Raw genomic sequence first — 27,289 nt, forward strand, 5'->3', positions numbered from 1 at the left:
AATAGAAAAAACAATTTCCCAATTTCAAAACAATTTCCCAATTTCTTCTAAACAATGTCCGAATTTATGTTCAGTAACATCCCTTTTACAGGAATACCATATGTACATGTTTTTTTCTGTTCTCAACATCCCTTACATATTACTAGGTAGTGTATTATTTTGCATATTACTGGCTTAAGGGTTTTGGATGTAGTCCATATTTTATGGACGTCAGTGAGCACCCTATATAGTTTATTTTTTTTTTCATTTTTAAACTATATATTTCTTTTTTTTTCTTTTTTTTTTTATTTGTTTTGCTTTTTATAATTTCTTGGAAGACAGAGAAGCTTGGACCCATAGCCTTGTATTGCTGATTCCAATGTGTGCGATCAGCAAGCAGTGGGAGTCATCAGAAGTCCCGGCCGGTTATGGCCAGCGATGCTGGCTTCTGTTGACAGGGATGAGTCAAGGCTCTCATTAGACATTAGACAATATAATGAGCTATATAAATAAACAAATAACAATAATAGTGTTAGCTTAAGAGATGGACAGAGGCAGATTTGGCCACATCAACATTTTATTGGCATTTAGATAACCATCCATTCACATGACTTTATATCAAGCTTGAATTCACTGGATGGTTTCGCCCCAGACTCTGAATTAATTGCACTGATCCTGTATGAAGTTTAAAGTCTTTCCCTTTTTCAAAACATCCATGTCTTCTGCTGTCCGGAATATATAGGTTTGTGGATTTGGCATACTGATGCAGTCAGTGATTTTTGAATGGAATGTAAGGTTTTTCAGATTAGCAAAAATGTATATTAATTTACTTCTTATTCTTGTACTTAAGAAGTGTTTTGGCTCACTATAACATTATTACTAATTTTAATCTCAAGAAAGGAATGTTTAAGGCATAATGGCAGAACAAGTTTCCTAGTATCAAACCGATGTCCCCTTGTTTGAATCATTTTCTTCCTCCTAGAAACAAAAAATTTAAATCATTGATTAGTGACAATATTTTCATTTGATTTAATGTTCTTAAGGAGCCCGATTACCTTTTAGTAAACTAAAAATGCTCTAATACAAAATGTTAAGTATCACCAACACACCATTTTGGGCATTTTTTATATTAACACATTAAGGTTCTTTTCCATAAATCACAAGTTACTTGGTTGTTCAAATTCTGGATAACTCAACCGAGTTTGGCAACCCTTATTTCCAAGTTTCAGGTCCCTACGTAATTTAACAGTTAGTAGTAGCCGTCCCAGGTCTCCATGGAGCTTGCAATTTTTTTCCAAGGGTCCAAGCTTCCAGAGGATGACGTCGAGTTTATTTCATCTTTATTTCTATAAACTTATATAACCAGAATATAACCATGTGGACAGTGTCATAGTACATGGTCATCTCCAACAAACAGGTGTACACCAGTCCCAAGTACCCTTTTGAATTAAAACAACCTATTTTCCTCTTGGCACCATAAAGTCCCAATTCTTATGGCCAACAGGGTCATATTTAGTGCAATCAAAGAAGCCTTTGTGTTGATTTTACACCGTTTCTAATTTTAACGCCACTACTTTCCTTCTATGCGATTAAATGACTTGTAATGTAAAATATTTAGCCATCATTGGTCTAGTGTTGATCACTATATACTAAATGATTTAGAAGTAACATGACAACTTGTAACTTGTAGTAAAGAGACTAGCTACCTAAACAGTTGTCTACTACAAAGGAGAATCAATGCCCTACTGTTTCTTGTTAAGATATAAGTACTGATGGGTAGTAGATGTAGTAGCTTTGGCAGAGGCGACTTCATATTTACTAAGCTCAAAATTGACACTGATAGGTGTATTCACTAAACTTAGATTCTCCAAGGAGGTTTAAGCTGGCCTATGCATAGTTGAGGTGACTTCCAAGAAACCATCATGCAAGGCCATCTTCACCTCTCTTGCAAGAGAAGATCATTAGGGCTGGTCCATCCTAATGCACAATAAAATAGATGATGTTCTATAAGAAATACAGAAAGATATATGCGCAGTTCGGAAGAGTGGTTAGTGTTCTAGAATATTCTCGAAAGAATACAAGTGAGGAAAGGAGAGAAAAAGTTATTAGTACCGTTGTTTGAAGTTTGTCTTTCAGGTGCTTATTATGTTCTTTTTCCTTAGCTAGTTGTTCCTGGGAGGCCTTCAAAAGGTGTAGCAGTTTGGTAGCTGCTTGGCCTAAGTCCCGTGTTAGTTTTTTTTCCTTGTCAAGTCTTTCCTACGATATTTTCAGTGAAGCAACAAGGTTAGTGAGAAAGATTTTCAGTCAACACTGAAAAAGAATCGTTACGACTTTTTCAGGATTCGGTTAGTCTGGATTCTAAATCCAGATGTAGAAAGTTTTAAGGATGTTAAAGAAGATTACACCATTGGTTGATTTATTGCGTATGTGGCGTCGGTGACTTGAATTGATGCAACCATAAAGAAAATATGGCTAGCGAAAAAACAGCACTACTCTTCCTACATATATGACACTTTGACATAGGTTGACCAAAAGTTCAAATGGGTGTATTAAGTTTTACACCATTATAGAACTATGTAAACACCTTTAATTGCTGGGCTTCTTCTGCGCCGGAGGCAGTTTCCCCTGCAGATTTCAACTTCTCCAGCTCTTGTTGCAAACTGAGGACTGATTTCTGCATTTTCAGTTATAAAAAAGGAAGAAAATATAAAATGTGAGTGCATCTGACGACAGGACGTCCACATTCCATATCGCCTTGGTTTTAAGAGACAAAAATCTGCTGTTTATTGCTTGGTATCATCCACCAACTCTATTCCTTACCCCACTTCCCATTATCAGAGGTGAAATGCTTCTGGGTAACTTGTGCTCCTTAAATATATATACAGTATATATACACATATGTAAAAGTTACCTTTTTACAAAAGCCCATTTGTTTAAAAATATAGAATATATAAATATAGCATACACATTATACATAAATATATAATAAATACATTGTATTACTATATAGATATATATATATATTACATTTTCTTTTTTTTGTAATGATGTTGTTTAATTAATGTTGTAAATCTACTTTTAGTGAAAAGACCCCTCTATGATTGTATGCAATCAACCATTCACAGTAAACAAAAAAAAAATGACAGGTGCTAAAGTTTATATGCTTAATATGCAAAAGAGCTTTGGCCTAAGCGAAGCAGCACTTATATGGACATGTAAAATAGATCATGGCATTTTAGCTATATTACCTGTTCCAGCTCATAGGAAATGTTCTGCTCCGCAATCTGCTCTTCAAGTGTTAACTGCGGAACTTCCACCTGAGATTACATTAAAAGACAAACTATATTAGGTTATATTTTAATTCACACCGACATATATAATAAATGTAGGTATAAAAGAAGCGCAATAACATTAGCATACATAGACACTGAAGGTACATTGACAAGAAGGTAGGTAAGTAGGTAGATAGATAGACGCCTACGTAAAAAAAACATGAGTGAGTGAGCCAAATGGTTTAAATCAAGGATCGGTAAGTGGGGGCACCACCAGAGAATAAGCTAGGTGATCACGGTATACTAGCCTGAAAGTCGGTGGAACTCTGATAACGACTGCAGAGTCAGTAAACATAATCTGATCTTGTTACATGTGCATCACTAACCTTCTGTTTAGTTTGATGTTCTGCTATCACAATAGCTTCTCTTTCTTGCACGTGATTCTGCATTTCACGGAGCTGCTGCCGGAGCTAAGTAAATAAATAAATAAATACATTTGCATACTGACACAACAAAGCCAAATATTTGCTAAATGCATATTGACGTCCAGTCAATACTGCATGCAAATCTTTGCAGACATTTTTCATGTAACTCTTCCCCCAGCTGCCTGTATTGTATGCAGGGAGTTAGAGCTGTATGCCGGAGTGCACTGTGCATGGACTTCAGTGCATCTTACTGAATGCCAATTGGGGCATGTGTCTTGTATTTACTAGAGTTAGAAAATCAGCTAAAAATATACAATTTGGGGGATTAGACTTTCCCTTCAATTTACAGATTTCCAATGACCACATGACCACACTTATCAAGGAGAGCAGAATAATTCACTGCTCATGTAACCCATCAAATGCCCTACTAAATAACATATTACCCAACCGTACATCTTGATTGTTATTGACGTATGCATGAACACTCCGCACCTAAGCATTGTGTTTCTTAAGCTGAAGGGAGGACATGTTATTTCCAATCATGGAATATATTTTTAGGGTAATCATTGAAATCATGATCTAGTACTATTAAATGGACACTTATACTAAGAAAAGTACATAAGTAGATAGATAGATAAAGCAAATTCGGTCAACTCACCAGAGACAATTCGTTGCTTTGCTTCCTCGCTTCCGCTTTCGTAGATTCCAATTGCGTCTGTGATTCAGATAAAAGCTGCTGCAACTAATGCAAACAAAACATACAATGGAAGGTGTAAAGTTGACATATCCTCATAATGGCTTAAATTTAAAAACAAAAAGTTTGTTAAAAGTCCAGCATTGTACATTTTGGTCACCAGACCAGGTCATATTCATGCAGCAGCTTGCCATCAGCTGAAAGCAATAAATGATCTGCTACTAAGAGGTTCGAGCTTTATTCCTATCTAATCTAGACGGTCACTTCCCGTGATGCATGACATTTTATGATCGTAGCATTAACTGCAGCATTTTTTTGTACTTCCTCAAAAGAAACTACTGTGTATTCTAGCAGAACTAGAGAATGAGGTCTAGGCATACATTTTATTAAAAATAGGATACTATCCTATAACAGATAAGATAGCTGGTATCGAGAATAACATATTTTGCATTAATATATGTACTGCATTGCAGCGTATTCCCATAACTGCACAAAGGTTGCACAGTGGTGATTATTATATTCGCGAATAAGCCGAGTTTGTAGGTGTGTCGATGCAATTTGAAAGTTAAGTCCTCCTGCAAGAAGGGTAGAATTGGCCCTGCACAAACACAATTAAATCAGTGACATGGGTCCTTCTTGTAGGAGAACATTCACAGTTAAATGTTTGGATCTCGTCATACCTCGCCAACGAAATGCTTTTCCCCATTATATCACACATGTGTTCCCCCGTTTCAGATACATACACTTTCTACTTCCTTCGAGTAGTTCTGACATTCTGAGCTTGCTGAATTCATCTGGGTTTCCAGCTGAGCCTCCATGAGGGAGATGCATTCTTTCAACTGAAAACAAAAAGACACTCAAGGTTACTATACCTGTATGTTCATTGGATATAGAACAAAAACCATATATATGGAGAACATATCAGCACTGCATTCTATCATAGAGAGAGACATAAAGACACTGTTCATGGCCTGACGGTGAAGGAGCATGGTTTATTCTGCACACAACAGCAGGCAGATGTACAGCAGATGCCAAATCTACCAACACATTAAAATCAGACAGCGGTATTCATAAAAGTCATAACAGAGAGGTTAAGTTACCTGATCAGTACTTTGGAGATCTAACTTCAGTTTTTCCACAACCACTTCTAGAGATTTCACCTGGATATGTGACTATAAAACACAGAAAGCATAAACGCAATTAAAACACACAACTTTGTGATGAGCGTGTACAGATTTTGAGATTTCTACAGGATCATTTCTATAGAATTTGTACTTAAGATCAATACCTTCCGGAGTTCTTCCTCGGATTCTGTTAGCTTTGCTTTCCACACCTGTTCTTCCTGCTCGACACTCTTTTGAAGATCTTTGAGCATTCCTTCCTACACAAATGAAAAGGATGAACATTGATTATAACACATGCATGAAATGTATACGAAATTTAAATTCAACCCACAGACATCTACAAACTAAGTGTTGTGGACTTACTTTTTTTTAAAAAAAATTTAAATTTTTTTTAGGAGTATACTATTCTTAAATGTAGCGCTGCAACTTACCGTCTCAGCAAGGATGGTTCTGTACTGCTCACATTCTGCTTGTAATGTAGTGTGTGCTTCTTCTGCTTCTTTCAGTTTCAATGATAATTCCTACATGCAAACACAAATGCTATTTCAAACAATTGCCCTTGATGCGGCTTCATCAGTGAAACTACGGTACCTTATGTGCTTCCGAGTCATGAAACATTTTAGCTATTTGTTATTATTAACATTAGTAGGTCAAAAAATTTAAGTGGTAAAGTGCTTACAGAAGATGATGATGATTTTTCAGACTGCTGGCTTAGGATGCCTGAGGTTTTTTCCCTGAATTCCTGTAACCACTCATTGTATGCCTGTAATAGGTGAAGAAATTGGAAAAAATGTAATTTTATAACATTTATGTACAGTGTTATATATGGTTTTCTCTGAATTCTAAATTAGCACATGTTGCTTCTTTTTCCCACAATGTTAAAATAAATATTGCGTATTCATTGCATGAGCCATTTCAAACATTAACTGAGTTTCATTACAAAGGACCTCCCTTGCCTATATATCTCATTCAACCCATTTATTAATCCACTTATATACTTTACCTGCTGTGATTCTACTGTGACCTGAGGGAATAAGGACAGCAATGTTTCTTTTGTCTGTGTCTGAATTTCCCTGAGATGTTGCGCTGTGTCTTCCTGTAATGAAAACAGAAACATTTTCTCATTATAAAATAAAATGTAATTTGCATTTCGGCCACAAGGGGGCGATACAAGATAGAATGGAGACCAACCAAAGAATTAAGGTCCCTTAAGATTGACATGGAGGTTACAGATGGGAGATAAAATATTTGACTTGTTATTCTCATTACAAACATTACTTTAGAACACCAATATTCAGGCGAGACAAGAGAGGGATGGGTCTAGACATTATTATGTGTATTGTAAGCTCTTTTGAGCAGGGCCCTCCTCCCTTGTTGCTTCTTTAAGTCAAATTGATATGTTGTATACTACTTGTTATGTCCTCTCTACCCATTGTACAGCGCTGCAGAATATGATAGCGCTCTATAAAACAATACATATATTATTATTATTACATATATCACATAAGTACAGCACCACTAAGCACCAGTATAGATTTATTTTACCTTTACTTTCTTCTCAGCATTCAGTTTTTCTTCCCAGGTTTTCTCAGCCTGACCTAAAGCCTCCATGGCTTGCCAATTCTTCTCTCGTAAATCCTATAAAACAATATTTTCTAATAAACCTGATGTGTTGGTGGATGACTAACTTTACATACGCCATATTTTTGTCTATTTTCAGTCAACACACAAGTATGTATAATGTATGGTTGGTACTTTCTAACAAACGTAACAAAATAGCTAATATACATATGAAAGAGGTCAGAGATATATCATGTACAGGACTTATCTGGAACAGGATCAATGAAAAATGTTATTTATGTGTCTAAAGGGAAACAGAGTAACATTTCTCAGAAAATGTAGCAACAGCAGCATTCATGCCAAGAGATTACAAAATCATGGAAGGGAAAAATGAGCACGAAAAAGAGCAGGAGCTGAGCTTCAGGATAAAAAAACCACAATGCATCTTTACCATTGGGTTATGAGTGTGTGTGGGGGGATGAATCCTTATATGTCTGTACATTACAACAACAAGGTACTATGTACGTAATCAATTACACTGTACATTGGGACAGCGGATGCATGGCCCTAGTCGTTCTGCGCACACAGCGGGATTATACTCTATAGCATTAGCGTCATTGATTTAGAAATGTAAATGTTTGTTCCATACATTTTTACCTCTACAAAACTCTACTCCTGGGTTGTATTTTAGTGCACAGTCCTTTGCATGCTTAAGTTTCTTATATTGGATAAGCACTGTTTTAATGCAATGTAATGACACTGCACTATATATATTTTATATATATATATATATATATATATATATATATATATATATATAATGAATGCTTGTCTACAAAACCCTTAAATACGTTACCAATGAAACTTACATTGTTTTTATTTTTCTGCTGCTCAACTGCATCTTTTAATTCTGTGATTTCTTTCTCCAGTGAGGAAATCTGAGCATCACTTCTATGAAGCCTACAAACAAAAATGCAGGTTAAAAAATAAAACGCCCATTATCAGAAACATAGCAACAGGTCAGTTTAACAACACATATGCAACAATATACACATATTTACACATGTTTTTTTTCTCCTTACCTGTCCTGTAGTTGTTCAATTTCAGCCGATTTAGTTTCCTGTTAACAAACGACATTTGTATGCGTATGAGCCTACAGTTTCAAAGCATGGTCCATTTTGTTTAATACACACTATATGTTTTCCAAAATGACAATGTACATTAATATGACTAAAAGCATTCCCTAAGACACAAGTTGAATTAATTAACATTTTTTGATTGATTTCTTTTTTTCTGTAATGCCCAACTTCTCCCACATTGACAATATTGGCACCCAAGCCTGATATTTAAGCAACTTGCCCTTACCTGTTGCTGCTTCTCTGCTTCTGTATCTTTGCTCTGACCAGCCTCCAGCAAAGCTTCAATGGATTTTATCCTCTCGTTAAGCTGGACGTTTTCACCTGTAACTTCCTGAAGCTTTTTGTTTAGCTTGTCAAGCTCCTCTGACTTCTGCTTATCTTCGGCTTCATAAGACGTCAATTTGGTCTGAAGATCTACCAGGAAAACACATCAGACACATATATAATATATGAATCTCTGAGATAATGTTGAAAAACCACAAATATTTTGAACATCAACTCATTATTATTTGACTTTGTGAAATGGGTATCTTTGTCTAATATGTTGGTGGTTTACGTAGCCCTGCTATTCACCTGCAAAGTTCTTCTGCTGTTCCTTGGCCTTTTCTGAATCGGAGAGTAGGTTTTTGTAGCTGCTCTGAGACTTCCGCAGCTCCTCGTTCACTTCATCCAATCTCTTCTGGAGCGTAGCTTCACTCTCCTGTTGTAAAGTCTGAAACAAAAAAGTTGCTAAACTTTATCTTCAAAGCCAAGTCAGAGCAGGTCAGTGTCTAGTAATCCACTTTGACAACCCCTATGTAATCCGCATTTGCCCGCAGTAAGGTCTTGTCCTACCAGTCCAATACAGGCCTATTCAGAAAGCAAGAGGTCCAGAGTCAAACTTTTAAGACATTGCTGTACATTTTACCCTATATACCCGTTCCAATCCATATTTTTCTTTATATTAAACCAGAAATATGCAAATCTTAACATTGAAAGGTTTTTCACAAGGCCTAGATCTTTTAGAGAATAAACGTCACTGAATATGTCCGCCATTGCAAAACTTTAGGGTTGCTTGTGTGTTTCTGATGGATACGACCATATCCCCCCAGAACTCAGCGGGATCTTTCATTTTGTTAAAAAATATAATAAACTAAACAATAAAACAGCAGCTAAAGAAACTTGTTTAGATAGAAAGGAATAGGAATTTGCGTTAATTTTGTTTACTTCCTAAACGCCAGTATTAAAACAAAGTATCAATGCCAAATGGATGAAACCAAGCAAATGGATTCCTGTCCAGCCTGACACAACCCAGTTAAACATTTAATGACAAAGCTGCGAAAGCAGATTCATCTTCAAAGAACGTGAGGCTGCGAGGAATACTGGAATATGGCAGACTTTGCAACAAAGACTCTGTTATTTCTCTGCCATTCTCTAATGTGGAAACTTCTGGTCATCCCAAAAGAGGCATAAGAAACTAAACAGAAGTTTGTTTGGAGCAGGACTTTATTCCTATCCTGAGGCCAGGCATATGCAAAACACGGACATATCTAGCAGCTGCGTGTACGGTTTTCCTCTCATTCGAGAGGTGATCGTCCTCAAATTCCAGGAAAAAGCAATGAATTCTTGGCCACTGCCAACTGAGACGGGGTCAGTTCAGAGTGACACAAGTTTACTCAACCTCCCTCTTGGCTTTTACCCCAGAGCCTTAAAAAGGTACACATACCAATTATACTTTGAGCAAATGTTGAAGTATTGCATGTGAAAAGATGTATTTCACTATAGAACCGTGTTTCGAAGCCACTGTATATGTACACGGTGGGATATACAGCATAGGTTAATATGATGAATGATATTTTGCTAAATACAGTTGCCATTAAAAGTATTTTTTGGGTTAGGGTATGATCCTTTTCTAACTGCAAGTTCTATTCAGAGCTGCAGAACTTGGATAAAATGGTATGGAACGATGCAGTGATGTTTACTTTGTTTCCATGCAGCTAGAGTATGCATTGCATTAAAAGGCTTTTCCCTGTCTTACCTGTAACTGTGACACCTGCTTCTCATAAGCAGCTACTTTACTATCCTGGTTCTTTCTACGTTGTTCTTCCTGCTGGAAGGAGTCATTCTTTTCAGCAAGTTCCTTCGTCAGTTTGCTGCACTCCTGGCGGAGTTTGGCCAGCTCCGCATTTTGCCTAGAAGAGAAGATACCATTATTTTCTACTGTAGTGATGTTACAACGACTGTCAGCTTGTGGTCACTAACGATGCTCAAGTCACTTTTACATATAACAAATAACGAATGAGGATATATATATATATATATAATCAGAATAATAATAATGCTGACCTCAAACTCTAAGTCTATGAAGTTGTGGGACCTTCTCTTTAACAAGACACATAACAAAACAAGATATACATTATCCATACAATTCCTTCTCTGAACAGAAGAAACCGCCATCCATGCCCAGCTATGATACACTGATTACTGTTATTTCTTGATTTATATACCGTCTTCATATTTTGTACTGCTCTACAATGAGAAGTCATGGATTTGCCGCCTGCCCCACTCTGCTCCATGGTATGGCCGGCCCTGGATTAACCCCCCCCCCCAGCTATCTAGCCAATATAAAGTAGGAGTGCCTGCCTATCATTGCTTGGTTTTCAGGTAAAAATTGGAAATTATCTTAATTGAATGGTATAATACTTTAGAGGTTTTTTTTTATCACTTACTTGCTCTCAGTTTGGCTTGTGGCTTGATTAAGTGCGTCCCTTAGGATAGAGTTCTCCTGCTGCAGACGAGCAAGTTGGGCTTTGGGGCCATTCTCAATCTCTTCTTGTAGAGTTCGAATCTGAGGGTTTCCAAATAGATACACACACGTTGATATAAATAACAGTCTAGTGCTGTATGATGGTAATACAATTAGGTTTATTAGGATAAAAATGGATAAAGCTGGGTAATACTGAAAGTAATACGGCTAAAGGACAAATCGATTGGCATAACCATTGTTTACAGAATCACTCAAGGAAATACAATGTTGGGATTTTCCAAGGTCAGAGGGACAAAGAACATACAGCAGGATCTTTTGTACCCACATTGGCAATGAATGTGTTCAAACAAAAACGCTATTGGTATTTATTAGTCAGCTTTAATTGTAATCCAATGTAAACCAAGACCGTAACGCTGTATTGTTCACCTGACACAAACGAAACAATTCAACAAAGTCACCTTATCATTTATTGTATTCATCACAAAAATTCCACTCAAATTTAAAACAGAAGTTAAAAGGGGATCTCTCACTTTCACAGAATCTTCTGCAAAAGAAGATTAATTAATTCAAATTCCTAAAGCCGGCGCTTTTTGCTTGTCCATCAGTGTAATTGTTTTTGGAGATACCTAAACATTAATCTTGAGGAGGCTGAGATCCGTGTCGCAGTGGCAGAGCCCCGATTGTCTAATTAATCTCCCATCCTGAAGTTCTCTTCCTTCTCCTCATTTACCCTTACAAAGACTGCTAGACACAGTAGGTATGTTATAAATACATATATTGTATTGTTTTAATTTATAAATGCATTTCTTTGTGTATAAAACTGTAACAGATCTGCTTCAAAAGCCTTATTTTGCATTCTTGTGATTATAATCTTGGTCAAATAGAGACAGATAAAGGGAAGGGAGATATCTGTAGAGCTGCCGTTACCTTTCCTTGCAGCTGCTGGACCTCTTTTATGTGATCCTGGTAACTGGCCTGCATACGAGCCTGCACAGCTGTAATCTCCTTGTCTTTGGACAATAGTTGCTCTTTTGATTTTGCTTCCACGCTAACCACTTTGGCCTTCTCGGCTGCAAGTTCCTACAATAAAACCAGTATGAATAACACGATGTACATTTTACACAGTGGGAAAAGATGACGAACCCCAACACGGATCTTTCCCCCAAAAACAATGTTTCATTTACCCTGGAGCTCTCCACATCCCACATCCAGCACTTTCAGGAACCCATGATACCCCAAAAAAATACGCAGCTGGTCCATTCTTGTGGATCAGTTGCTTATTTACGTAAACATCTCTGTATTCTGTTAGCTAGCATACCATCAGGTCGCTAACACACAGAGGCTAGCTAAGAGATTTCAAGTAACTGGTCTGCCTCCAAAAAATTTAAACTGATGCAAAGCCAACAATAAAATGAGATACAGATAATGTCCTCCTATGTACATCAGATCTTTTCCCTTTTCATGATGAGCATAGCCTATAAAGTATACATGCCATAGATGTGGCCTTTCAAGCAGACGAATATTATATGTAATCCCTAGTTTTTCACAAAATGTATTTCTAAATTAACACATTAGGAAATGTATCATGATTGACAAAAGTAACTTGATTTTATCCGCCTGTGGCGGATTTCAATTTCAAGAGGTGTGTCCCAATACTTTTGTCCATATAGTTTATGTTTTACACCCACTCTAAAAGTTTAGAAATCAGCTCTTTGGATTGCATATATAATGGAAATTGTGGAAATGTAATACATTTTTCATCCAGAAGATGTCAGTGAAATAAATACTTAATGACTGACCTATCCATACGACCACTGGTAGCCCGAAGTGGGCCCTGCACAAAAAAGATTTAGTAGGGCCCCTATCTTTAACTTATAAAACTAGAAATATGAAATAACATTAGTACCGAGTATGAATTCATCTCCAGTTTTATTATGTAATTTGTGTGTCATCAGTTGCTTCACAGAATTATTGATTTTCAATGAACTCAAATAAAAACTCAACATGATTTCAACTTGAATCTTGAAAATTAAGATGTTACCAGCAGAGACAAGTTCAAATGTTGCAATCCAACTTTTGTAACATGGACAACACTACACGTTACAAAAAACAGTTATATTTTAGGTCTGGGGAAATAATAACCGATAAACTCCATTCCCAGCACAAATACCCCAATAAGGGAAGAAAAAAGTGCAAATTAAAAATATATAGCCTAAATGGCTCAAAGGGGCTCATCTGCTTATGAAGTAGGAGCCCTATTACATCCAAACAATTTATGTAGCCATAAACAAAAAATATGGAAAGTAAAGAGATATCTGATCATTCCAAAAAAAGAAAAGATGAACCTTATTTTATACATAACATATAGGGAGGATATGAGAGAGAAGACATATATTGCTATACATTTAATAGCCTTTTCTTACGAGGGAATTGTCGGTCATGCTTGGTAGAGCTGGTAGTAGTTTGATTGGGTATTCACAAAGATTACCCTATGCCAAGGGTGAGCAGTAATTGCATTAATGTGGAAAGGAGCTGATGCAAGGGTAGGATGAATTACCGTATTTGCTCGATTATAAGACGACCCTGATTATAAGACGACCCCCCAAAATCTGAATATTAACTTAGGAAAAAAAGAAAAAGCCTGAATATAAGACGACCCCAAAGGAAAAAAGTTTTACCAGTAAATGTTAATTCATGTAAACTATTTTTTTTAATAAAAGCTATGATTGAGAAAAAGATTTTTTTTGTTTTTATTTCTTGTATTTTCCAACCTGTCCCCCAGTTACGCACATCTGCCCCCAGGCTTGCCACTCCAATATGGCACTGTGGCCCATGATATGCCTTTTAACCCTCTATATGCCACTGTGCCCCATGGTATGCCTTTTGACCCCCTATGTGCCACTCTGCCTCCAGAAATGCCTTATACCCCTATATCCCATTCTGGCATTTAGGGGGTTAAAATGCATATTATGGGGCAGAGTGGCATATAGGGAGGTATAAGGCATTTCAGGAGGCAGAGTGACATTATGGGAGTTAAAAGGCATTGTATAGAGCACTCTGCCTCAAGAAATGCCTTATACCCCTATATGCCACTCTGCCATTTAGGGGGTTAAAAGGCATATTATGGGGCAGAGTGGCATATAGGGAGGTATAAGGCATTTCAGGAGGCAGAGTGCGCTATTAAATCCCCCCTTAACGCCACTCCAGAAATGCCCTATGCCCCCATTTAACACACACACACACCCTATACCCCCATTTAACTAACTAACACACACACACACACACACACACACACACACACACACACACACACACACACACACACACACACACACACACACACACACACACTCTCTCCCCCCCCTTCCCCCGCTCTCCCCCCTCTCTTACCGGTGCTTCCAGCCGGGGCAGCGGGTTGACGTCGCCTTCTGCTGCAGCCGGAAGGAGGTGTGGCTAGCAGCGGGGGTTTGTATGCGTCCGTCGCGTATACTTTCCCCGGCTGTCAGAGATCAAAGTTCCCCGCACCGGTGCGGCACCGGTGCGGGGAACTCTAATCTCTGACAGTCGGGGAAGGTCTATGCGACGGACGCAGACAACCCCCGCTGCTAGCCACACCTCCTTCCGGCTGCAGCGGACGTTGTCTACGCGGATCGCGTAGACGTCAACCCGCTGCCCCGGCAACGCAGTAGGAAGCAAGGAAGCACCGGTAAGTGTGTGTATGATGGGGGGGGGGGTGAGACAGGAGGATCCAGGTCCCCTGCAGCGCTGCGGGGGATCTGGATCTTAGTCTCCTAATCAGACCTCTATTTGAGGTCTGATTAGAAGACGACCCCGATTAGAAGACGAGGGGTATTTTTCAGAGCATTTGCTCTGAAAAAAACCTCGTCTTATAATCGAGCAAATACGGTACATTTTTAATGACAGGCAGATATGTGTATGTATGTATGTATGTATGTATGTATGTATGTATACTCTTTATTCCAACAGATTAGACAAATTCATCAACGTTTCGGGTCACATCCAGACCCTTTGTCAATATCTTTACGAAAAAAGACCTAAGGGTGCACTCGTTCTTGCGTGTGTGTATATGTATATATATACATACACATATACATTGTAAACACACACATTCATAATTTACTAATAATATAAATCTTTCAGAATCCATGCTAATATGCAGCTCTTCAAAAACTTTTAGAACATATCTCCCAAGCTGAGTTAATAGGCCAGTTATTCTACTTTTGCGGCTCCAGCCCTGTGAGAACGGCAGGTGTATGGGGCCGTATGCCAAGTTTACCTTATTCAGCTCTCGCAGTTTATTTTTAGCAGCCGCAGCGTCCTCTTGTTCAGCTGATAATTGCTTTTCTTTCTCTTCCAATTGCTTTTTTAGAGCAGTAACTGGATCTCCTTTTTGGGTAGCCTGTAAGTGCCATCGGAGCAGGGTTTAATGTCCTGATTATTTGCAAGACCTCAATTTCCTTAAAGAGAAACTGTCACCTATAATAACGTCACATTAATGTCTGGAACAGAACATCTGCCATGAGTGCATTAGATGTGTGGCTTTTCATAAACTGTTCTGCTATCCTAACTGGGTTAAAATATTGAAATAAACGAAGCGCACTCTTAAAGATACAGCCAACATAATTCCACTCGAGTCCCCTAGTCACCGGTGCCATGACATCATACATTACCAAGCCTCTCCAGTCTGTTGATGTAGGCACTCTAGCTTGCCTAACAGGTTAGAATACCAAGCATAAGCAAGGTAAATGATTCACTATATGTTGTCATAAGGAGCTTCATCAGTCAAAGTTTAAAACAGCCATCACATAATGAATCTGACGGATATGGGATCTCTCATTGTATTAGGGAGGAGTAAACTGCTCGTACATAGCTTCACTAATGGCCCAAAGGTGTCTTGTTTTTGATCATGAAACCAAATGGGCATGAAGCTGTTTACTCATTTCTGATACTAAGTGTTCTCATTTAAGACTTGACGCTGTTGTCTATAGAATAAATAATTAATGTTAGATTAGCATTGCTATACTGGAGAATTCTGCATTCAGTCACCATTATCTAGAATAAAGACACAAGATGTATTACCTGCCACACCAACAACACCTACATCTTTCACCCTAACAATTATTAGTGGGTCTGTCTGTGTTCTACAAATAATTAGACTCTGCAGACACAAACACAGACAAAGCGGGCATTACCGTGTGCCAGGTTCCTTGCTTAATACCATTCTTCTCAGTTAGAATTTCAATGAGCCTCTGGGCTTCACCTTCACTGAAAACCATGCTGCTTATAGTAGAAACCAGGGTCTTGTAGGGGAGGTAAATGGCGCTATCCAGCTCGTTAACAACTGCAAAAGCAAAATGAAAGTCATACATTAATACACAGGTATCTGCTATGTAGAAGCATTGTCTATAATTTTATTATATAATTCACCACACTCATACTCTTCATCCCCTACTCACTCTAGTGTCTGCATTAGAACGCTACCATCAGGAAGGGGCAAATCATGCCAAGTGGATCAGTAATAAAGACCCATATTTGGTTTTTAATTTTCTGAATTCCAAACCTGAAATGACTATTAGCATTAATTTGAAAGGCGTTTTAAAATTTGAAGTCAAACTCAAAATACTATTACAGGTTCATAGATCCTCACAAACCTACAACTATGTCCCTTGACACGGGACAGAATATACAGGAACATACAGGAGTCCAGACGATCTTGCCAATTGTTTTTCTATCTTCAGAAAAGTGTTTTGCTTGCAGCTGCTCATTTGTGAGTTTGTTATAAGAAGCAGTTTTGGTGCACAGTTTTAGAAGTGGTCTTATCGCCATCACTTTGGTTGTTTTGGTGATGGCGCCATTTTTGAGCACTGCACTAAAATTGCTCGTTCTCTATAATTACTTTGCACTTGCTCGGTCCCTTGTGTTTAACGCTACAAACATTGTAACATAATTCACTCTCCTTCGGGCAAAGCAATTAAAAAAGATAAAACTTCTCTAATTCCTTTGTGTGCGGCAGAAATCATAGCAGTTCTGAGCAACTTACTATGTGTCCTAAGGCTATAGAGGTTAAAGTATGTTGAAAGGCAAAACAATTAATGTTTTATAAGCAATGAAAGTTGTATGTGGGCTAGTTTAAAATTGTAGCTTTCCACTTACAATGGTGGTTAAAGGCAAACGGATAAGAAACGTTCATTTCAGGCACATTAAGCGACTGGAGTTAAGCTCATCCAGACACTTCCTTAGTTAAGGGTTGACAGTTACTTATCTTGACATAAGCTTGGACTTGTGGTAAGGCCAAACCACTTACAAAACTGTTTCCAATATGAAGTGACTTGTCAGTTGTTGTTTTTTTAACTTATGTATCTTTAAAGAACCCATTTTTCAACAATTTACCATCCTCCTACGATTTTTGGGCAGTCTCCATGAGTAATTAGAGAGATTTCAGCAGGTTGACAGTTAGGTATTTATATTTCTGCACAATTCAAGTAATCAGGGGGCAGATTAAGAGACTGACCTCGGGAGGGGCACCCAAACCAACACACATTCGGACACTTGCACTAACACTCACATCCAGACATGTACGCTAACACGCCCAGACACTCCGCACTTATACATACCCAAATACCCACACCAACACAGCCAGACACTCAACACTAAGACACACCCAGACACTCAAACTAACACAGACAGACACACACGCTAACATACCTAGATAAAGACACACATTCACACACTAACATGTTCACACATTAAAATACCACCACATATACTGACATACCCAGACCCACACGCTTTCACCAACATACCCAGACCCACACGCTTTCACCAACAGACCCAGACCCACACGCTTTCACCAACAGACCCAGACCCACACGCTTTCACCAACAGACCTAGACCCACACGCTTTCACCAACAGACCCACACGCTTTCACCAACAGACCCAAACCCACACGCTTTCCACAATATACTCAGACCCACACGCTTTCACCAAGAGACCCAGACCCACACGCTTTCACCAAGAGACCCAGACCCACACGCTTTCACCAACAGACCTAGACCCACACGCTTTCACCAACAGACCTAGACCCACACGCTTTCACCAACAGACCTAGACCCACACGCTTTCACCAACATACCCAGACCCACACGCTTTCACCAAGAGACCCAGACCCACACGCTTTCACCAAGAGACCCAGACCCACACGCTTTCACCAACAGACCTAGACCCACACGCTTTCACCAACAGACCTAGACCCACACGCTTTCACCAACAGACCCACACGCTTTCACCAACAGACCCAAACCCACACGCTTTCCACAATATACTCAGACCCACACGCTTTCACCAACATACCCAGACCCACACGCTTTCATCAACATACCCAGACCCACACGCTTTCACCAACATACCTAGACCCACACGCTTTCACCAACATACCCAGACCCACACGCTTTCACCAACAGACCCAAAGACACATGTCCAGACACTAAAATACCCACACACACTAACATGCCCAGACCCACACACTAACATACCCAAAGACACATGTTCACACACTACCATAGCCAGACACACACACACACACACACACACTGAAAAACTGAAATAAAAAACTTACATAGGCTTCTCTAAACAGTGTTATACTTGATGGAAAAACGACTTCCCTTCAGCCCCAGTAACAAAACATAATACCAGAACAAGTATATTCACTGGTTAGGTCTAAATGTTTTGACTAGAAGGGGTTTGGTTTTTTTTTTTAGCTGACCAGACGAGTAAAAATCCCTCGTCGCATGGGGTGAAGCAGAGGCTGTGAAATGCTGCAATGTGAAAATTTGCTAGGTAATTATTGCGTTGGAAATATAACACTTCAGGTCTCCCATGTCTAGATTTCCGATATTGAAGGTTTCATATGTTGTTTTTTTTACCAACTCAAACATGTTCTCTTCTTAACACTGGAGATTTTAGATGCTGCTCTTAATATAGAAACCAGGAAATATGAAAGAAAAATGTCATTTCAACTGGAACAATTCAAAGTTCTATTTTTTCCTACAATTCATTGTCTAGCATATTTCTGATGTGAAATGGGGAGTGGTGTAATCTATGTACGTAATCACAATTGGTTTATTTGACAGCTGCCTACGGCACCCTTTGTCATAAAAACAGTAAAGAGGGTTGCCTTCTATTATACCAGTAATAGCCAAATTAGTGTTGGGTGTGCACTTAAATGGGCCATCTCCCTGGCAAAGGCAAGGTATTTCCTTAAATTGTTTGTTTAACTTTAATAACACCCTAGCACCCATACTTTCCACTTGAAATGCCAAATAAGAGACTCTGGACTGGTTATAGGTATAACTAGAGGGTATTCCTCTAAACCTTTTATGTGACCTATTTCTATTTATTTGTGTAACCAAGTCACTTAGAAGGAGAAGAATATAGTACTTTTACACAATTCAGTTTGTAGACCATTTCAGATACTTCTGTTGACATCTCATACCTACCAAAGGTTTGGAGCTTCTAGAAGATTGCCGTTTGAAGGCCAAATATGTTACAGCATCATCCGTACTTAACCCATTGTAATTAAACTAACATTTAAGAAGATTCTAGATTTTATGTTGCACTCTACCAAGGTCAACTGAATAACCAGACAAAATGTAGCAGTTTCCCACGGCCGATTCCTACATAATCCACCTGCAGTTTGTGGGCATTGCCTGCTGCTATACAAGATTTTAGATTTTAACTTAGAAGCTTACAGTTTCTTAACCATTGTTAATGTATGTATGCAAATGTCTAGCTGTGTTAACATAATTGCAAAAGGGTTTTCTAATTATCAATTAGCCTTTTAAACTTAAGCCAACTTAAACTTGGATTAGCTCCTGTGCCATTGGAACACAGGAATGATGGTTGCTGATAAAGAGCCTCTGTACACCTATGAAGATATTCCATTAAAAATCAGCTGTTTCCAGCTGCAATAGTCACTTACAACATTAACAATCTCTACACTGTATTTCTGATCCATTTTATGTTATTTTGAAGTACAAAATGTGCTTTTCTTTCAAACACAAGAACATTTCTAAGTAAACCCAAACTTTTGAATGCTAGTTTATATATATATATATATATATATATATATTGGAGTGTCCACTTCATAAAGCTAGAAGTATTGCATAGTCACTCCTTTTATGCCATGACGGTATCTGTTCTTTCCTTAGAAAGCAAAGGATATCATTTCCTGAACATAAGGAATTTTAATGTGTTCCAGATATTGTCTCTGCACAAGAAAAGCCTCTAGCAACCCTTCTTCTGCTGAATGATTTTTAAAATGTTCCATGTCATAAAGGCCATAATTACACTGAAGAAATAGACTTATTATTGCCACAAATATATATATATATATATATATATATATACAAACATCAGAGAAAAAGAGAGGATAGAAGAAAGATGCACAATGACAGTCAAAAGAAAGAAGGAAAGACAGAAAGAAGAAAATGACAACAACAGACAAAGTGGACAACGGTGCAGTGAGGGATAACTATGGACAGAAAAAGAAAGATGGACTGACACCCTAGATAGTAAGGGAAGTAGGGATTCCGCAGCTAAGGTAAGCAGATAAAAGCATGACTTTTTTACCTGGAAGGTTAGATGCTTAAAACTGGAGTGATTAGTTGAAAGTGATAACTTTAATTAGACTATCACAGAATAAAAATAAATAATAAAAATAAAAAGCTTTTGGTCCCAAATATAAAGTATCACCTTCAACTAAATGTTCAGTCCACTTTTGGATCAATTTAGATCTACCCACTTTGCTAACCTTTATTCCTAGACAGTGGATCTTGAAGATCTCTTCTCTTCCCTTTAATGTCATTCTAAAATAGGGACTAAACACGAATATGAATGAAAGAAAAATAAAAACTGCATACCTGTCTCAGATTTTTTCTTAGATACATTCTTCTTCTTTGGAGCTGCGTCATTCTTGGACTCTTCATGGCTTACAACAGCTTCGGCCTTCTTAGGAGGGATAGAATTGGTGACAGGTGGGCTTGGCTTTGATCCCACAGGAGGAACAGCAACCACAGGGACTTCTTTGGCAGACACTTCCAAAACTGGAGCAGGTTTAGAAGCAGCCGTCTTGGAAACTGTAGCCTTAGAAATCGGAGCCTGTGCTACAACCACTGCTGGATTCTGGGATGGTTCAACTTTCTGCACCTTCTTTTCTTGTTTCTTCTTTTTGTCTTTAGGAGAAGAAGCTGCTTTTTCTGGAGACGGTATTGGAGCTGATGCTTGAGCCAGTGCTGGAGCGGAAGCAGGAGCTGGAACCACAACAGGTGCTATAGGCGCATCACGTACTGGCTTCTCCTCCACTACTACCTCAGGCTGCACTTCCGCTTTTTTCTGCTCAACGATATCCTGAGATGTTTCATGCTCGGGTAATTTACCATTTGGTTTATCATCCTTCTTTTTGGACTTTCCTTTCTTCTCATTGATTTTATCTTTCTTTTTCTTATCGGTTTTGGGTTGAAGACCTTTCTCCTGCTCTTTGCGTTGCTTGGCCAATGCTTCTTCATAAGATGTCTCCTTCATGGAAAAAGTGGACACAAGGACAATACCAATGGCAGATATAACCATGAAGCTGCCAAACACAACTACTCCTATCGTCTGAGGGTCGTACAAATCCATTTTGTTTTTAATGCTTTGATGTCTAAAAATAAAAAATAAAATATAAATAATTGTCTTAAGTACACATCTACCACATACTTTGATATGTATATAGAATTATAACCTAGGTCCTAGATTAATCACAAATAGATGTTAATGAAAGAAGACTTTACAAATGAGCTATGTACTCATTTTTTATAACATAACTCATCTCAGAGAACTAAACTAACTAAAACAGCATAGAGCTATTCCAATTCTGCAGGCTTGTATTTCTTTCAGATTTTCTCTGATTCATCAAGTCATTTCACGCTTATCCAAATGGAAGGAATGTTTTCCACTGCAAGCTGCTCTATGAGCCAGTAATGATCTTTGTGATTTTGGTAATACATTGTGGCAGGTCTGCTGGCTAACTGTGTTCCACAAGTGTTTTTTTTTTTTTTTTGTATGATCCATGCCTATGGCCATGGCATAAATCAAGGTATATCTGAGCACTTCTGTCTAAAGAAGAATAGGACAATATTAGACCTAGGGACCTCTTTGCTGGAAAAGAAGAGAGGCTCTCCTGTGCGCTCCTGCTCAATAGGCTGGTTATAAAGGAGATCTCTGTCACCATCAGTAGAATGCATGGCAACTGTGGAGGTAGAGAGGCAGGCGTCACTCATAAATATACCACTGGCCTGATGCGGACCATTTAGATAAAACACTGCTTTACAAAAAAAGTCAGTAAAATGAATAAAGCTACGTAAAATCCCTCACACAGCAACCTTACAAAAATATGAGGCATCGACGTATCAACATGCAGTCTAGTCTCTCTGCCAAATAATACCCCCTTTTGTATTGTTTGGTAACACAAAGTTCCCAGGTAATCAAAAAAGAAAACATGTTTAGTGGTCAGCTGGGGAGATAACAGCTCCAGTCATTTCCAAGAAGAAAAAAAACATGTCAAATAATTGGAAATTTTTCTAAAAAAATTGTCCGTGCTTATACAGAAATATGAAACATACTTTTGGGAATAGAACCATGTATAGAAAAGGGTCAGCATATTTATAAACCTCATCATCAGCACCCAATATTTTATCTAGAAAATATAAGGTTTTTCCTTTAGTCCAAAGCAGCAAGACGATGGCAGTTCGACAGTAACCAGGGTCCACAATTAAAGGATAATTGGTAATACGTGCAACCAGGATCAGCTAGGCTACCATCAGACCATTACCTCAGCTGAAAGGTCCTGATATCTATGCAAGATACATGATCTGTATTTTTGAACAGTGGACATCCTTATAATGATAACATAATGATGCATGACAGGTCATTCTATGTCTGCCTTCTGTGTCTGACTTCTTCCCTTCATGCAATAACGCAGATGCAGCAGAGCTGAGTGAATTCCTGATAATTGTGGCGTCCTTAGAGATGTAGTCAGCTCCATATTCAATTAGTTACCTAGCATTTTAAGTGTCCTGATAGCTACTGTGCTACAAGAAGAAAATTATAATCTCCAGGGAATAACTGGGTTAGTCGGCAGGAGAAATTCATACCCAGAGCCAACAAGTGAAGATCTTACTTTTGAAAGTGTAAAGCTAACAATTAGTAATGACAGCTAATTATCCATGTATGGAGAATGTCTGAAAAAAGTACTTACGCTTTAAAAGCATGAAAGCGACATGTTACCAGACCAAAAAAAACATTATATAATCATAATAATTTACTCTTGCTAACTGAACTGAGTTAGCAAGAACAACTGGCTCTGCAGAATAGCAGAATTTTTATGTGATAGCGACAACCAAGTAGTAGCTGACATTATTGCTTCCACCATACCTGCAAGGTGTCCAGATTTGGTCACTTGCCTGTCCCAATCGGCCACCAATACAGTTACTCTGCTTACGAAGCATCCATGTTGCAGTAAAGCTTGTATTAAGCTATGTGTGCATTTTGTGCACAGAAAGTGGCACTGCATCATCACCAAGCAAAACAGCTCTGCCTACTTGCAACATCACCTCCTAGATAATCAGGACTGGATGTATCATTTGGTATATCTGTCTTTCAACTACTCATGTAGATAAGCTACTTGCTACCTTTCATATAACCTACATATCACTCCTCATGTTGGTGTCCCTGTCACGCTATGTATACATTTTATACAGGACTTGTCCCACCACCCTGCCCTATGCTCCTCACGTTGCCCCATCCCATATCCCATACTAACAATGGGTTCCAGGCTCTAAAGCTTCTGATGGGCCTACCAGGCCAACTGAGCTCTAAAATCCACAAGGGTTCCGTGCCAATTAACAGTCCATAAGGGCCAATGAGGGGGCCCATGATAGAGGGTACCAGCTGTGCCCCCTGAAGGTGGCCCTGAGGTGACGCTACCTGAAATTCCCACTAAAGAAAGTCTGCAATACACCCACACAAATTATCTACTGTGAAGATTTCTCCATTAATGTATCCATTAACGTAAATATTTACCTTATTGTTTAAGTTGTCAATCAAGTGTTTATTACAGCTTTAGCTCTCTGGTCTTATCACTGCTCAATAAAAGATTTTAAGGGTGAAGGTTAACAAACTTTCACTTCAAGAGACATTATTTGTAAACCAAAGGAGCTGGGAGATTTAAACTATGCCATTCTCCCTGCCATACCAGGTATACATACCTGCTATAGAGTTGGATCCTCTCTGCCAGTGTCTGATGTGCCCCTCACATTAATACAGAGCTCACAGGCAGCACAGGTTATGACAGTAGTGGGGGCCGGCCAGGAACAATCAAGAACGTCTACCACAGGATGGGGACTCAGGGCACCCAAACACTCAATGTGCCCCTTGGTTAATCCGACTCTAGGTATACTGCAACTTTAAAGCTTAGGTTTGCAGACACAGTCCCTGTAAAGGGACACTCCGTGACGGTCCACTTTAAATTATTTTCTCCCCTAATGAATGGAGGGATTCAGCAGAACCCTGACAAAGCCTTTTACCTTGTTCCTAGCTTTTCACTACAATCCAATCCCCCTCACCAAAGTAGTCCCTCTCTTTAAATTTTGGGCTCATCTTAAAAAAATCAGGGCTCTTATCCTTCTTTAGTGTAGAAATATAACTATTGACAATTTTAAGTATTTTATGCATTTTAACCCCCCCACTGTAATATCTCTGCAGAATCTACGGGCTCCTCATAAATAAATGTAATCTAAAGAACACCTGAATACCTTTTATGAGTATATCACATTTATTAAGACATGAGCAGTAAGCTATGGGAGCATTTTTAGTTCCCAATAAAAGAGGCCAGGTGATTTCAATTATTATATTAGTGGTGTCAAAAATTGATCAAAAATGCTGCCCAGGAATACATGCCCTAGAGGCAAAACTGAAAAATACCCATTTCGGAGTTGTAAAGCTAATTGCATATAATAAAACATTTTAATAGTATATTTTATGGGTGTGCCATGCTTAATATCTACCAGATCTTTATATTATAGGTTGGAGGGTTTATTTTATTTGCCTGACTTTGAGGGCAGTAATTAGATTTAAGTTCTTATACTTCATTGGTAATAAAAAAAAGAATAACCACCCACATACTTGGTTCTATCATGTTATTCTGAATTGGGATTTTTTTTGTGTTATCCCTACTTTCACTAGCCTTCAGATCTCCGGGGAAAGTGTCTCTTCATATGAAAGAAGGGAAGAAGGACACATTTCTCATCAACACATCATATTTCCCTTAAAATTCGGCCATCCATATCTTTGCTTTCAGCAAAATTAAATTTACAATCTACATAAGCTTGATTTTTTTTTTATTGAAACGTTGTTTTATCGTCTCATTGATTCTTGAAAGTGGGTTATAGCCGGCATAATTGCCTCTTCGTTTGAAATCTCTTCTAGTTTCAATCATTCTGTGATGTGTTCGGTGGCTTATTTGAAACTTGGAACTTGGATCTTCATCTGAAGGACATTCAAGGCGTTGAACACTTGGGGTAAGAAGTCTTTGTTATTTATTAACCCTTTAATGACAACACAAGCTGCTCCTTGTGGACAAAGTCACATTTTAGTGTCAGACCCAGCTGTTTCCCATTTAATTGAAATGACTGTTTATTTTGCCACTGAAAACAATAATTTTTTTGTAGACCATAAACAATAACATAATAATTTAAAATATGTAAATAAACCCATAGCAACTCAAAAACAGATCTTGTAATTTCTAGGCATTTTCTAGGCGCACCACCAATTATCTAGATAGTAAAATATGCAAGGGAGGATTTTGAATTGGTTACCAACAAGTTTAAATAGTTTCTGGTGGAAAACTATTTGGGCATAATTACTATTATAATTATCATTAATTGTATTTGTAAGACCTTCTAGAGAGGTCAGTAACATTTTTCATAGGGCTGCAAGGCTTGGGCAGCTTGTGTGCAAAGCTCCATAATGTCTGCAGTTTTTCAAATTAGGAATGAGAGATCAAAGCTGATGGAGCACAGCTCCAAAGTCTGGAATAGAGAGTAGGTTACACGTAAGGGAAGACCAAACATACCGTCCCATATGCTAATAAGGCCCATCCCCTAAGGAGAAATGGAGATTACCAGTGATTTTTTCCAGACCGCTAGATGGGTTAAGTAGACGTGTCCCTCACACAGGCAGATCTGATGAGAAATGTGGACACGTAAGCTTCTTCTAGAGGCAGCTCACAGATTGGGGGGGCTCCCTGACTGCGGGGATTCCATCCATAGCTCTGCCTGTCTCATCATTCCCATTAACAAAAGAACCAACAAAAACGTCTAGACTGTTTCCCCACAATAAGTTCTCATTAAGCAGGGTATTCTAGATGCTCCAACCAACTCATGCGTTCTGGATCTGCTTCACGATCGCAAGCTAATGCACATCTTAATGTGCTTTGGCTTCACAAGGATCATCGAAACGGTACATCTAATGCCCGTCTAGTTCCATACTCATCGTTATTATATCACCATTAAATCTTGATTTTAAACAACGTCTACAAGAATAGCCTTTCTGCATGAAGTTTCCACTGACACGTAGATTCTAGACACATTCCAACCGCTTCCCGTATGATTTCCCATGCAAAGTCCACGCAAGTCACAAAGTTTTCCGGTCACTTTTAAGTTTAAATTCTGCCAAACGATCGCTCCTTTCTTTATATGCCGGACCCGATCTGACATCCTCATAGACAAGCACCCATCCCAAGCTTCTTAAAGGTTCTTGTTACAAAGATACCGTACCGATCACACAGACACTTATAATAAAGCTCATTCCCCAATGAAAATCAGGAACTTCTTTTTTCCCTTTTTCCCACTAAACTGATGATCATAGTCATGACACCGCACACAAAAAAATCCACGATTATCATACAAGACATTCCGTCTGCTAAACTAGAATGAGCCGTGGAGACAGTGAGATCCAGCTGTGATAGAAGAGACACTGACATAAAGAGACAGCGCATGCAAGAGACTGTCTATTCTAACCCATTATCGCAGTGACTGTCAACACAATAATGTATCAATGTATTCCTTACCTGCAGAGGGAAGCTCACGGTAAATGCTGCCCGGTCGGTGCTGTGGAGAGGCTCACACGGTGGGAGCTGCGGTAGAGCCGGAATCCTGCTGGCACAGACTCGCTCTCTGAGCCGGTTCAGCCTCTCTGCTGACTCTCTGGAGTCGTGGCACTTTTCTTTCCACTCG

General features: G+C 38.6%; 1 protein-coding gene across 2 annotated transcripts; it reads right to left on the reverse strand.

The window, feature by feature from the left end:
- Positions 1-538: 538 nt before the first annotated feature.
- RRBP1 (ribosome binding protein 1) lies at positions 539-27,289 on the reverse strand. Of its 2 annotated transcripts, XM_053461165.1 has the most exons (24): positions 27,124-27,289; positions 20,879-21,657; positions 16,153-16,301; positions 15,237-15,359; positions 11,867-12,019; positions 10,902-11,020; positions 10,211-10,364; positions 8,767-8,905; positions 8,420-8,607; positions 8,137-8,174; positions 7,924-8,014; positions 7,040-7,132; positions 6,498-6,590; positions 6,174-6,257; positions 5,926-6,015; positions 5,659-5,751; positions 5,471-5,542; positions 5,114-5,209; positions 4,335-4,418; positions 3,638-3,721; positions 3,228-3,296; positions 2,564-2,653; positions 2,092-2,235; positions 539-957 (listed from the first exon to the last, which is right to left on the reverse strand). In XM_053461165.1, exons 2-24 carry the CDS (start codon positions 21,633-21,635, stop codon positions 919-921), a joined length of 3,042 nt encoding a protein of 1,013 aa, XP_053317140.1. In that variant the 5' UTR covers positions 21,636-21,657; positions 27,124-27,289; the 3' UTR covers positions 539-918. The 2 variants fall into 2 exon arrangements, with proteins under 2 accessions (XP_053317140.1, XP_053317141.1); XM_053461166.1 differs by lacking the exon at positions 2,092-2,235.

The sequence above is a fragment of the Spea bombifrons genome, chromosome 3 (assembly GCF_027358695.1).
Source record: "Spea bombifrons isolate aSpeBom1 chromosome 3, aSpeBom1.2.pri, whole genome shotgun sequence".
Classification (NCBI taxonomy): Eukaryota; Metazoa; Chordata; class Amphibia; order Anura; family Pelobatidae; genus Spea; species Spea bombifrons.